We start from the raw sequence: 14,668 nt of genomic DNA, 5'->3' as shown, positions 1-14,668 counted from the left end.
CTCCTAAATCACTCGTACGCACAACTTAAGAACAAATCTGTGCGTACGAACGGTTCTTGCATGTGGCCCAATGATACCACTTCAGTTTTTCTTTCTTGCTTCTTTTTTTTTTAAGAAGCAGCAATCACATGATAGAAGAACATTTCCTAAAGTCAAGTTGAGTTGTATTGTGGAAGCCGTCGCACTCTGCAGCACTATGCAGGCCTGTGATTACTGCAGCTGGTCAGACTCTGGTGGGTGTTTCAATCAGTGTAAACTGAAATTGAATGTGCTTGTCTTTATCTACTTGAGGCAGAACAACCGCTTCACTCTGCTCGGTACAAGAATAAAGCCTTCTACAACTGGACACTCTCATTCTACGACACGGACATTTACTAAAGAAAAGAAAGAAAGAGGAGGGGGAGAAAGCCTTTACTGCAACTGTGAACTTTTCTTTTTCTCCATACCTCATCAACTCTTAAGGTCACTGGCTTTGATGAGCTGGAGCAATCAGTGTGTTTTTTTGCCAAATGACAAGCTTTAAGTATAAAAAGATTTACGGTTCATGGCACTAAGTGCTTTGGAAGGTCTCCTGTTGTGTTTTTTTTTTTAATTTTTTGTAAAGACTCAGGTGGGTTGTGCTGTGATTTAAGGGCACGCCCATAAAGCCTCGGTGCAACCTCATTAATTAAAGCCGCTTTTAAAACTTTTAGATCATCATCTCAGCTCACAGACTCCTTTCTCCAAAAATCTTTTTTGGCATTAATATGAGTTAGGGATTCTGAACTTTTTCACAACCAAAGATAGCTGAATCGGACGTTTTAAACTAAAATATTTTTGCCAAAGTCAGCTTTTAACTAACGAGTGAACTTACACACTTAAATGTATGCAGTGTTTTCACATACAGCTCCTGCTGAACCTGACCTCAGATCCAAACTGTGGATGGCGCGACCCATTAAACTGTTTTCATTTTGTAGGCGATGCAGAGCTAAAACATACATCCTGAATCAGCCACTCTGTTGAAAAATACTCATTTGGTCAAACTAAAGTCGTCTGAGTGCATTTTGAATTAGCAAAATGCTAAGTAAATAAATGTTGTTTTTGACAGTGTGATTTCATGCCGCATTACATCATCATTCAACTTTAAATAGAAGATAATTACAGAAGAGCTTTACATGACAAGTGTTCGTGACAAATAACCATCAGTCATAAATTGAGTACATTTGAGTCTCATAAAAATAAATTTAAATAAAAAACAAGGATTATGATCTTGTTTTTGCAATGCAAGCTGCGTAAAAAGTTAATTATGTTTAGCGYTTTACTGTCAGCATCAGGGAGTTCTCATTATTCAACTTTTTCCTGCTGGTGGTCAAAGTCTAACGATGCCTGTGACCTTACTGCACAACACTTGAGTTCGTCCCCTGCAGTGTCTTAGTGTGAGAAGTCGTTTAAATGTGACCACGATGTCTCTGAAGTGATTTAGCAAACCACAGGGATGAGCTCTGCAAACAGGGAATCAAAGACACTTAATTTTTGTTTTTAAGCAATAATTTATTCTATTACTGCCACAAGAAAATGTGYTTTAAAGTGTCTGTGACATCAAATTTTTGTGATAAATGTGATAGCACTTTTGGACAGAAAACATGGATAACATATTGCAAAAGCAATTTCACACCACTGAGCTGAACAGTTGTTGAGATATTTGCATGTGAAGTAACAGGAAGTGATGTCAAAGGGGAATGTCTGCATGTAAACAAAACTTTGCYACAACAGCTACAACACAGACAGCTGGGAATTTTTTGATTTTTTTAGGTAATTTTAGTCCCTATAAAAGAGAGATGAAGACAAGTCAGAGATAAAAAAAATATTTCAATAAACAAAAAATGGAGTTTTATTTCTTAAAGAGTTCTCCTTTGATGTCACTTCCTGTTTCACTTTAGACAAGCCATATTCTAAGGAAAATATGCCAGTTATGTGACAAAATGGTTAAATCATGTTTTATGCCAATTTTCTTAAAAATGAAGGTATTTTTCTTTGACGTTTTGTATTTAAAGGATAGGCATGTCATAAGCACTTTAAGTCCATGTTTCTGAAAGTGATATGGCAAAGAAAAACATTTTTAATAAAAAAAATAAATCTAAATATTTAATAAATCTCAAGATGTGAAGGCTTTCAGTTGAGTTTTTTTTTTTTGTTTCATTCCCTCAGTGCTTTCTAAATTTAGATAAATGGAACTTCAAATGAGCAAAATAAGTAATTTTGAAACGACAATTCATAAATGCTGAATATGAAATGATACATTTTCTCTGCTTCTGTGGGACTTTAAAGCTGTATTAAAATTAAACGTATCAGCAATAATCTTGGAGAAGTAACAGCTGCTGCTCATCATTATGAAAAGTCTTAAAGGTCATATCTAAATGATGTGAAGTCCATCATTCTACAGATAAAGATTATTCACATGGAAAACATTCAGGCCAGCTGCCAATCTTGTTCCAGTAAGTTCACATTGAGTTCAGCCTGTGCAAAGCTCAGAAATTATCAAAAACAACACAAGAACCACAGCTCAGACTCTGCAAACCCCAGTTGGTACAATAAAAATTCACACTTTAGACAGTAAACAACTGAATAAGTAAAACTCGTTGGGGATGGATTCCAGGAAAAAGCCTTTAAGAAACATTTTGACAGAGAGGAAGCTGATTTGAGGGGGGGTCTGAGCTGAATTTAAAACAATTAAAATGCATGAACAAGCTTCAGTTTTCTTGGTTTTCAAATTTAATTTGTTATATTCTTACATGCCTGAGTTCAAGTTTAATTTACACGACTTTGTTTCGCCTGTAAAAATTGTTACAGATTTTCACTTTTCTGTTTACAAGCAGTGTTTTTTTATTTTTTATTTTATTTTTTTATTTTAATGGCATTGTGACCAAACCCTGCTTCCTTCAGGGAYTAAATGGTCCTGTTCAGGTGTTCACAAAAGGAGAAATTCTAACTGTTGTMTGTCGTGATAGTTTGCAGCCTTGAGAGCAACTGAATCTGTTTTTATGTTTTTTTTATGTAAACCAGCTTTAAAATACTTTAGCTTTGGATTTTCAGTCAAAAAGATTAAACGTACATAGTTCAGTAGTTATTCATTTTTCTAATTTAAATCCACTTTGTTTCCTCTCTGTTTGTAAATGCAATTAAATTGTGTTTAACAGGGGAACTTTAATTTACAGTATTTTTACTGGTTTTCAGACCAATCGTTCCTGACATCACTTCTATGTCCCAGTCGACTCTATAYTAAGATTAAATGTTTAATAATAATTCTACCAAGGAAGTATTAATTTGTATTTCATCTAAAWATGAATGTGTTTTATTCCAATAGATCACCAATGCCCTGGAAACAGAAGGACATGTGACCAGCAGTCTGAGGATGTCCCAGAGTTTACCTGGAGAATAGTGGCAGCCGGTGACCTGCAGGATGAAGGGAAAATTGAGAAGAMCGCAGGAAGTCCACAGGGTTGGGAGGAAGGTAAGAATGAAGGTATCACATTCCCCCGTTGGAAGGGAATTTCATATTTTAGTGAACGTTCTCAGTCTGTGGCATGTCATTAGTCTAAATGTTCTAATCATGGCATCCATCAGAGTTTAGTGGTTTTACTGGTGTCTTTGAAAGCTTGTGGTGTGTTTTGTTTTGAAACATTATGACACATATTTGATCAAAGCACCTCAGAAAACACAAAAATACAGGAATTTGTAAGAAAACTGTCAATAACAGGAAGTTCAGCCACAACGCAATAAAGCAGCTCTGTTCAGATTTGATTTTTCTTCAGTTCTTCTATGATTTGGGCTCCTGCCTTCACTCCTCTCCATCCTTCAGCATCATTTATTTTCATGCTGTATTAACTCATCTCCTCAGGTGATGGTGAAATGGAAGGGGCTATATATTTTCATAGATGTTTTTCTMTGTGATGAGCTGCACATTCTGAGACCAGACGGTTGGAATGTTGGGTGAAATGGAAAAAATAACAATGACAGGAAGATATTGGACTTGATATGACTAATGCTCGTCCTGTGTGTCTAGTTGTACGTTAGGTTTTGGCTCAGAATTGATGCTTTAGGTTTTAACGGTGGAACTAAATTGAGATATAGCAACAGTATAATTTCCATTAATTCTAATTATTATTTAAAATGATATACCCCCTTCCTCCCGAAGAAGTTCACTTTCATGAAGCTCAATAAATACTGTATGATTCTTCTTGTGTGAGCATGTTTGTACCAACTAATGACAGGAACTAGATTATGGCATTTATACTCAGTATAAATGAAATAAAATGATTTTTTTTCCCTTTTTATTTTGGAATGTCTAGCCCTCCAAAAATTTCCAGTCATTTATCCTTATATGCTGGCAAGGGAAAATTTCTTCTGCACTTATTAAAATTTATATAATTAACAAAATAGGCTTAACTGCCTATAATTATTTTTTAGACCAGTTAATCCAACTTACATGTGTGCCTGGATCCTASAACGTTCTTTCTATCATTTAGTAACTTCTAAGAAAAACAAAGGTGCAATAAAATTGTACATTGTTCAAAATCTTGAAGAAAAATGAGAAAAGAAAACAATACGGATCAGAATTTTAAAATGTGGGCAATCTGGGGAACAAAGAAATTGTTGTGTGCATAATTGTGCCCAAGTCTTTATGTGTGTCGTTTGGTCTGTTTTGAATAATTGAGATGGGAGAGCTGCTGTCGCCACACATTTCACTGGCATTTTTCAGAAGGGATAAAAAAAAGAAATGAATACTTAATGGCTGTGATCTGTAGGAACTGCTGGAGCTGTTTTTTTYCCCACATCACCCAATTCAGATGCTACAAGATGTGCAACTTGAGAGCTTTTAGGCAGCTCTTAGTGCATTGTCCAAACATGCATGTTGCTTTCTTTAGGTTGTGCAGACGAAAGCAGTGAAATCATTAAGGTTACCTGGATCAAACACAAGAACAGCAACCATGAAAAGCTTGTATTTTCTGCTGATGTGGCTGTGCTGTGTACAAAGATGTCCTCAAATGAATAATTAATGCTGTTTACAATCTGAATATTAGAATATGACCTGCTGGAAGTAGCTGTTGTGCTGAAAAAAAGTTTTGCCTTCTGCACATTGTATGTTTATTTTCTGTCCATCACTAACTTGTAACTGCAGCACAGTGCGCTCTGTCCTRGCTGAAATAAAACCAGTACATCTCATTCTGAATGTCTAGATTATGACATCAATATGTAGCCRTAATTCTTTGGGAAATCCAATCAGCTTCAAATATTCAGTTGAACATGAAAGAAAATCTGTTCTGATCATGAATCTGTTTGATACTTTGGCTCAGAGGCATGCTGCAGCGACTGCAGAGGGGGATAAAGCTTCAGAAATTYGCTCTCTGTTTCAAACTATGAAGAGAGAAAAAAGAACACAACAAAATCTCTGCACTAGCTAAATCTCCTGTGCCGCTAATTGATTGAAAATGAGTCAGCTCTGATGAGCGCTACACAGATTATGAATCAGGCCTCTGTGGATTCAAAACAAAGAACCGAAATTATCAGAATGCATGCCCATGTGTGCCCCTAATGTCTGTAGCCAAAGACAGTGTGAATATGATTGCACATTGATTTCCAGCTCTCATACAGATAATAAAGACGCATGAGTTGGAGCTGAGTGGCAGGAGGAGATTTTAAGAAAGGTGCTGTTTGCCGGATCAGTTGATTTATTTGTGAGAGTGGCCCTGAGGTCGTCTGTCATCTGCCAACTCAAGGTGTCATCTGGATATCCTTAGCTGCAGTGAGGTTCATGGGATTCAGGACAAACGTAACTTTTAAGGAAGACTTKCTCTAGTTTACAGAGGTTAAATGTCTTATACGTTTTGGTTTACATGTTATGAATGTTCTTTTACTAAATCAAATTTTTAATGTTTAAAAACTATAGTTTAAGACACACAAAAGTCATTTCTAGAAACTTCCTGATGATGCATTTAAACGCTGCAGRATTTCTCAAACATGCATGAATGAGTCAAAGCAAGGCTTTGGGCATGTTTTTTTATTAGAGTGTAACATTATAACATGATATAAAATTCAAAATTGATTTTACATGATATTGCCCCTTTAAAAGTCCTATGGAGTTGTTTTTCCTCTGGTGAAAATAGTCCACAAACTATCAACATTGTTTCTTCCTCGTTGCAAATGTTTATTTACTCTGAACTCACGTCTCTCTGGAAGTCACGTGAGATTTTTCCTCAGACATATAAATTCTTGCACGATTTCAGGAAGTGTCGCAAGATTTAATATATCTGAATGTTCATGAATGAAATATCATTTTGTGTGTGGTGTGTTGTCTCTTTCCGTGTGACTGTACACCACACACAGTAGGACCAAAACTGGTAGATCCATGATTTTTTTATCCTCAGGTGTGGGCTCTCTCAKTCTTTGAAAATCGGCCGACTGTTTTAAAATCTCGTAGTGCGATGCAGCCTTAACCTGCGTATTTCCCACTGAGCTTTCTAAAACCTTTGAAAGGACAATAAGAGTTGTTGCACAGTCCTGCAGGGCAGAGCTGTAAAGTGCTGCAGCTCATTCTTACTCATTACAAACTTTATATGAAGTTTCTCAAAGTTTGACTCAAAATGAGCCAGAAGAAAACTTGTTATTGCATAGTTGTTTTCACCTCTGCCCAGTGAGATTGCATCCAGATAGATCAATGGACCGTTTGCCATGAAGACAGAAAAGCCTTCCAGCACCTTTTCGTGCACCCAGAACCACCTTTTATCCCAGCAAATAATTACAAACCATTATTTTGGATGAGAGGCAATTTGTTCTACTTATCTGTTTTGGAGCTAAAATATAATAACCCTGGCATTTGAAGCTAGACTGTACTTTAGGTTTGGTTTGTCCATCTGGAGCCCGACCTGTAAAGCATGGCAAAACAGGGGCATGGGAAAAAACTGGCTGCCTCCATGGCAACAAACTGTCTGTATGCAACTAAGAAAAAATCTGTTAGGCACAAATAAATTAACATACRTAGTTTTGTTTCGGGAACACTTTTCTCACAGACCAGTTGTTGCACACCTAAACTTTTACCTGGCCAGTCGTGCTTAAATATTATTGAACTCATGGGATAAATGCAAAATTTAAAGATCACACAAATGTGGACTGTAGATAAATGGAGRGGACATTTTTGATTTGCTGTTAATCTGTTGGTTTTTAAAATTATCCTTGCGTCTCACAACTATTTGTTGACCTTCCAGTCAAATCTTTTCGCAGAGAAATGTGTGTGAACTGTAGCCTATTATATATAGGCTACAGTTGAGCCTATATATCTACATATATATATNTATATATATAAAGGACTATGCAGAACACAAGTTTAGCTTTTTGCATGAAAAAGAAAAGTTATTTACAAGCTGATCATTATTTATTAAAATCTTATTTTATGTCAAAACACAACATCCCAATATCAACTCTCCTGTTCAGCTCACAGAGTGTCTTCATGCTTGCAAGAGATGACTCAGTTTCTATTTTTCACTGAGAGTAAATGCTAGTTTTCACAGCTTTTAACATCCCTAAATTATACCCAGTTGCTCTTTAAGCAAATAAAAAGAGAGTGCCAACAGTACACAAAAAAAGCACTCAGCAAACTAACATTTGTTTTATGTTTTTGCAAAAGCCTAACTAGGTATTTTAGTTTCACRTTGCTTTGTCTTGTTTTGGCTTTAGATGATTGTCAACCCCATAGGCTCAGTCTTGATCATGTATTTAACTGGTTTGGTTCTTGAAATGCTTCACCAATTGTAAAAACAAAACAAACAAAATAATATATATGTATTTATATTAATTCAGCTATACCTGAGAGACYATAAGTGTGGAAGTTAAATGTAGAACTGGGCCACCTGCTCAGTTCTAGGAGGATWACTAATGAAAAATAAAACCTGAAAACAGTTCTTCACCAGCTCACTCTATGGTAAAACAGATTAGTGAGAGGATAATGCATTTAAATTGCACAGTATTGCAGAGCAGCTTACTGTATGAAAAATAAAAGTGAAGTATTACTGGAAAGTATCATTTGAAGAAAGCTGGGTTTCCTTTTTGAAAAAAAAAAAACACTTCTAGGAGTTGATAAACCAGTGAATCCAGTGAGTGGGGAACTTTTGAGCATAAATGCATTATAATTTTCAGGGATGTGCTCTGGAATAAAATAACCACACTGCACTGAAAGAACTCGTGCAGAAGCAAATGTTAAAAGATAATAAACCTGCTTCTGAACTTTGCTGTGTTTAGAATTTTCACATTTCTACTTGAAGTAATTACAAATCAGGAGAGCCACCATTTGTTGTTTCAGTTCATGTGTTGTAGAGCAAGGCACAAAGAGACAACCTAAGTGTACCTTTCTCAGATGGAGCTATATTTAAGATGAACACCAAGACTCCATCAGCTCCTCTTTCTTTAATCCAGCATTTCTCAGAATTACCAGCCAACCTGATAAGAACTGTGCTAATGAGCTGCTAAAAATCTGTCACAGCCTTTTTATTTTACTTTTTTTTTTTTTTGCTTTTTCTTCTTCATCAGTTCGTAAACCTTGAGAGCTTTTACCGATTCTAGAAATTACCACATCATTAATGACCAAGAGGCGTTAAAAGACCACATTTTAACTAGACTTTTTAACCTTGAAGGTTTTGCTTTGACCATGTTTTTGTAGTTAGAAAGTTATCTGAAAACTAGAGGATTGGTTTGTGATCAATAGTTTAGTAARCAGCTCAACTTCGACCTTGCCACTTTGATTAGCTGCCCAGCTCCATTAAAAACAARTCAGCAGAGAACGTCGGCTGTAGAAAGACCTCATTTCCAAAGTTATGCTGTTCCATGAATATTCAGAACCCTGTTAAATCTGACAGCAAAACATTTGACTAAATTTATCATGGCTTTGATGTTTTGTTCTTAGTGAAGGAAACTTACATTTTTGGTGATGATTAACGAGATTAAAAAATTGATCTCTGGTCTTGTGTTGTGCTCCATCAACAAAAAAAGAATAGAATGCAAAAACAGCCTTTTTATCGATTTTTCTTTCTTTTTTGTGGATTTATCATAGCAGGAGACTAAAGTGCAGTTTTAAAGGTGACATGTACAAAATCTACTATTTTAGCCAATAAATGCATTTTGTTTTGTACTTGGAGTCAGTAGTGCAAAAAAGTTTAAATTAGTATTTCCCAGTGCTGCAAAGAATTCTTTCTAAACTTTTTGGGTCATTTTTTTCAACCCATTCAGTTTACTCTGTTTTTTCATGATGTTTTCTGAAACAGAACTTTTAAATAAGGTCTGAATTTACCAGCTAACAATTTGGTGGTCTTTATTCCCCTCTGGCTCTGGGTAAGACTCTTGCTCCAACATGTAAGACTGGACGGACAAGTCTTCCCTTGTTGACATCTTTTAATTCAATTGTAAATAAAATGTTTCTGCGCAAACCCCTCTATCATTTATTATTGAAGCTTGAGTTTGTTTGCTTAAGTTGTTTTATATTTAAAAATAAGGGTTAGATAAAAAAATTCTTTTTTTCTTCTCTGTGCAGCCTTTTCATTCATGGCGTGATTTGCTTTTTGTTTATTTTTGTATTTCAAAATAGAATGGACTGCTTTGGAAGCTGACGGGGCGGGGTGTAAAGCACATCATTTGTATTTAAAGACACAGCGTCAAAACGAGTTTATTTGAGACTCACCTCAGAAAAGCTGTGAAAGAAGGGCTTGTGGAGTTTTAAAAAAGAGGAAGTCAGACCCAGGCATTGCAGTTTGACTTTTTATAAACTGAATGATTTACATGGGGAAAAGGCWAATTTAAAAGCATCATGTCTCCTACCCAAGATCATCTTAAATTATTTTTTCAACCCAAACTTACTACTACTACCTGTGATAACCAGAGCAATTTGTAAATCATGAGTAACAAAGCAAAATAGTTGAAAACTAAACAAAAATCAGTCTGTAAGAACAGGTGATCAATGTCATTTACTGGTCCAATCAAATTCTCTCTTTTTCTGGTCTTGGTTGGATCTTAACTGATTGAATTGATTGAAGTTTTTTTTTTTGACAGTCATGAGAGGAGCATTCCCGCCCTGACTACCCACTTCAAAAAGACTAAAACAATTCAGTGCTTTCTTATATTTTTAGCATAAAAATAGGGGCAGGCAAAATGGCCTCAATATTCAGTTTTTATTCAGTGATGATACAACTGTTGAACTTGTGCAAAAACTAAAGACCCACAAATTTCCCTTTTGCTTTAAAGCATACTAATATTTTTACCAGACCTTCATGACATTCACTTAACTACTGTGGGCATGCATTGACTTTGTTTCTACAAATTGGCCACTGGTCTGCAGATAATTTAGTCAAGTTTGTGTAACTCTGTGGATGACTGCCACTCCGAGCCAGCTGCTTCCACATTACACACACAGATCCTCATTGCCCCCATGTTTAGGTCAGGATCAATAGCCTGATTGATTAAGGACAGATTTCTGGGTAGTTGGCAGGGTATGGCTGTGGGATTGAGAATAGAAGACTTTGGCCCTCCAGAAACCAATCGATCTGACCTTTTAAGAATCAATGATCCACTCAAGAGTAAGTGAGAAGCATCTGGCAGTTAAAATAGCTCCACTTAATATCAGAGAAGAAATCTACTTCTGTGGCCTTGTGGCAAGTGGATGCAGGGTTAATGGGCCCAGTAGAGTACTAGTGTTTACTTTTACTGTGGGGCACTTGTTACAAAAAGTTTTTAGTGCTCGCTTAATATGCAACCATAAGTCATTKTATTCTTTAATGTTTGGGAATCTTGACATTTGCTAGTAACTTCAGCTTTAAATTGGTCATGTTGCAAGAGGCAGTAAAGTGTTCTTGCTTACGAATTCTTGGCTTCTTATCCCTGAAGACATTTATGAGAATAGCAACTGCATGCTTAGTTACAAAGCAATACACCTATGAATACATACACAACACAGCAGATGTCAATATGTCAGCAGTGCAGCACAGGAACACTAATTGGATAGTCTGCAGACTGTATCCTAATTACATAAGAATGAACGTTAAGATAATGAGATTTCTTTGGTTGTTGTTACTGAAAGGTGTGTTGTACTTGTAATTGCTTCCCTCTGTTTTATTTGACTTTAACTATACTTCATTAAAGTGTGAGAAAATGAGAGGATAGACAATGACAGCCTCTCCAGAGCTTATGCTGGTAATTATTATCCAGGGAGATTGTTTGCCAGGAAAAGTGTCAGCTTGCAATGAAATAAAGGAATGAAGGTAAAACAGGAAATGATGAGCTTGGCAAAGGAGTAACATTTCTCACTGAGCTTATGTTTTAATATTTGCCTTGATTAACTTGCTGTAAAAACTGAAGGAGGAAGGGGGGTGTGGTRGGGTGGACTGCAAGGCTAGCTTGAAAATACACAAGTTTGTCTCAGGTAGGATGCTTCAAAGTCCACTGAAACTGTTGCAGCCTCATTATGGATAAACATTTAACCATCTTACATGTTTATGTTCTTGGAACATCTGTATTATAACACTCCCTGACATAAAAGTTAAGCCTCTAAAAAGGTTTGCATAAAACAAAAAGTGATCAAAATGATAATAAAAAACCAATTCAGAATGTTGGAATGAAAACTATTCTAACACTGGTGATTTATCAAAGAGTATTTTCACAAGAGAAGAAAATACGCAGAAGTAGTGACCCAGAGATGGAATAATTAAACACCACTATCATCTTTCAGTGTAACCGTTTGTCTATCTGACATCAGCCAGACGGAAAGCAATTATTTTCTAAACCAAAAAAGAAAACTTGCTATTTTTTGTTCCTGTTGTTTTTTAATTTGCAAATATTTTGATTAAGGACACGGCACTGCAAGTGTGTCTCTGATCTCGGTAATTCCTTGATAAACTGACATTTTTTGTTTGTTCGCTTGTTTTTTCAGTTTTTGGATTTGCAAAAATGTAAGAAAAAAGTTAGTTATTGTTGAAATTTCATTTGTCATAGGTGTTTGAGAGACCCAGCACCTTGTTTGTCTGAAAGCCTTTTGTAATGTTTAGAATAGGTTTTGTCTTTAGCAGCTAAACTTCAAACTAAGAGCGTCAAAGAGAAATAAAATAACATTTAACAATAGTTAAATGACAAATACAAAAAAAAACTATTTATAAAGTATGGTGGAAAATGTTTGCTATTTCCTGTTTGGCTAACTTCAAACAGTATTAATACAAAAACAAGCAAGATCAAAAAATGGTTTTATTCTGAAGGAGTTAAACTGGAAGCATCACAAATTAGACTGGGTTATAACTGGTTTAGTTTTACTAATTTGCCACAGATTTACCTACCCAGTCCCACCAGTCCTTAACTGAAAGGAGAAGTGTGACAGACTCATAGTCATTTTAGCAATTAGCATTAGCTTCCTGTAATTTTTAGTCTGTTTAGTGATTTAGCATTAGCGGAACAAAGATTTTTTGTTTAACATATTAGAGGTTAGTGAAGATAACTTTATGGTTGGCTGTGCCCACCACTGGTTACTTAGGGAGATGTGTTACTGTTTGTTTTTTGTCATTTTAAAAGGGTCTGAAATCTCACTGAGTGACACCAGTGACCTGTGCTGATGTGGTGTGGTTCAGGATTAAGAGAGGAGAGGACACATGTGGTGTACTCTACTTCTGAAGCACTGCATGACTAAATGATTGTATAAAGTCAAATTTGACACTCTTCTAGATAGTATAACAAAAACAGCATATATATGTGAAGGAGTTCCCAAATACAGTTGGCCGAGCATTAATTTGCCTTGGCTTCCAGCCCAGGCAATAACAATATGTGGGACTAAACACAGAATGATCAACAGACTTCCAGATGCATCAGTAGCTAACCTCTCCAAATGCATGTTTGATTCTGCTKTTATCTCATCGCTGTGATAAAAACTATAAAAATCATAAAGGCAAAGATGTTTGTGTGTATTTTCCCTGGCAGCTATAAAAAACTTTGAATACATGAGTTAACCCCTCCCCACCACAGCTCTGCATCTTCAGTTTAATGGGCATTCTGTTTTAGAGCTGTTTGTGGCTCAACTAATAGAGTCTAAAAATTCAAGTGAAAAACATGATGTTAAACAGGAATTGAAGCTGCACATCTGTCCTTTGTTGAATTGTGTGACGATGGCTGAATTAATCAAACGTGTGCGTGTTTGTGTGAGCTCATAATTCATTTGCCATACTTCAAYGGTTTGTTGTTTATTGCCATAAACTTCTGTAGAAAAAGTCAACTGCTGCCAATAGAGAGTTTTTCCTCCYTCTGAACTCGACTGCAGATTATTTATTAAACATCTCCATCAAGACAGAGTTCAGTGCTCCTCTGTTGGGTTTGATGGCCCGTCCTGTTTTTATCATCTAAAGCAGCAAAAAGCATAACTTTTTATTACATTTCAAGCTAGTTCTAAAACTTATGGTAAAGACCCCCTCTAAAAATACATAGTTATTATTTTTTAATCTACCTTTTTATGATACTGTATCTGATTTAAAATAAAATTTGCAGAGTACTTGGAGTCTGCATTGCAAACACATCTGACAAATCAAATGAGTCGATTCTGTAGAGCAGAATGTCATCAGGTGGAAAAAAATATGATTAATTTGCATATAAAATTGAAAACATTAAATGACATTAAGCTATAGTGTTATATACAAACCTTTACCTGAGCAACACTGTTTTTAAGTAATTAATTTAAGTGTTTCATTTACAGTATGTTGACAAACTTCCACATGAGTAGTTATGCAATAAAAGTAATTAAAGGGTTTAATGTCTAGAGAGGAAGTTTGAGACAGGAGGGGATTTGTTACTCCCAGTCTCATCAGAAAATAGCAAGTTTAGAAAAAGTTAAATGACAACTTTTTCTTAAAAAATTCTTTTGTAAAACTTCAATATTAATGAGTTAAACTACTCCCTTCTGTTCATTAAAGACTTAATTACTGATCCATTTTCACTAATGTTAATTTAAAAACACATTTCTCACAGAGTATAAACCATGTTTGTAAGATATTTGGTTTTCATGACTATAAGCAACTAGATGCATATTTTGAGCAGGGAGCTACTTATCTACAGCAGAGGGAGTTTGATACTGAAGCTTTGTTGTTGGAATGTCAAACAAAAGGAAAGTAATAACTTCCAGACTGTAAAAAGTTTCATTACTCTTGCTTATTCCTTCACCTGAAGGGTTACAAACAGGATTTATGAGCAGGTTTGAGCCTTAAGTCAGAGTGCTGAATGGAAAACACAAGCTCCTCTGCTGCCAGAGCTGACAGCTGAATTAATTCAACCAAGGACACATTTCTTCACATTCGCGCTGCGAAGTGAGCCTGAAAGTTACAAACAACTAATTATTTAGTGAAGTTGTGTCCTCATATCTACACCATAAAATAAAACAGTTTGTTTTACTAAATAATCTATGGTGTAATGGATGTTTTCTGTTAAATAAATGTGAACAGGGTAAATAAACAAGTTTGCTGTTGTTTTAATGCAATGTTCCAGAAATCTGACCTCAGACTGCTGCTCCAAGTTGGCACTCATAACTGATTTTATCTGTCTGTCTGTCTGTCTGTCTGTCTGTCTGTCTGTCTGTCTGTCTGTCTATCTCTATCTATCTATCTATCTATCTATCTATCTATCTATC

The 14,668-nt window shown here is 35.7% G+C and overlaps 1 protein-coding gene across 1 annotated transcript in view; it reads left to right on the top strand.

Moving 5' to 3' along the window:
* The window catches only part of alk (ALK receptor tyrosine kinase), a gene marked incomplete in the record, with an annotated part of 370,289 nt that overhangs the window by 175,328 nt on the left and 180,293 nt on the right, over positions 1-14,668 (top strand). Inside the window, 1 exon segment of the mRNA XM_014009808.1 lies at positions 3,344-3,490. Coding sequence (XP_013865262.1) covers positions 3,344-3,490 — 147 coding nt within the window.

Source organism: Austrofundulus limnaeus, unplaced genomic scaffold (genome assembly GCF_001266775.1).
Source record: "Austrofundulus limnaeus strain Quisiro unplaced genomic scaffold, Austrofundulus_limnaeus-1.0 Scaffold2, whole genome shotgun sequence".
Taxonomy (NCBI): Eukaryota; Metazoa; Chordata; class Actinopteri; order Cyprinodontiformes; family Rivulidae; genus Austrofundulus; species Austrofundulus limnaeus.
This window is presented reverse-complemented; position numbering and strand designations above follow the sequence as displayed.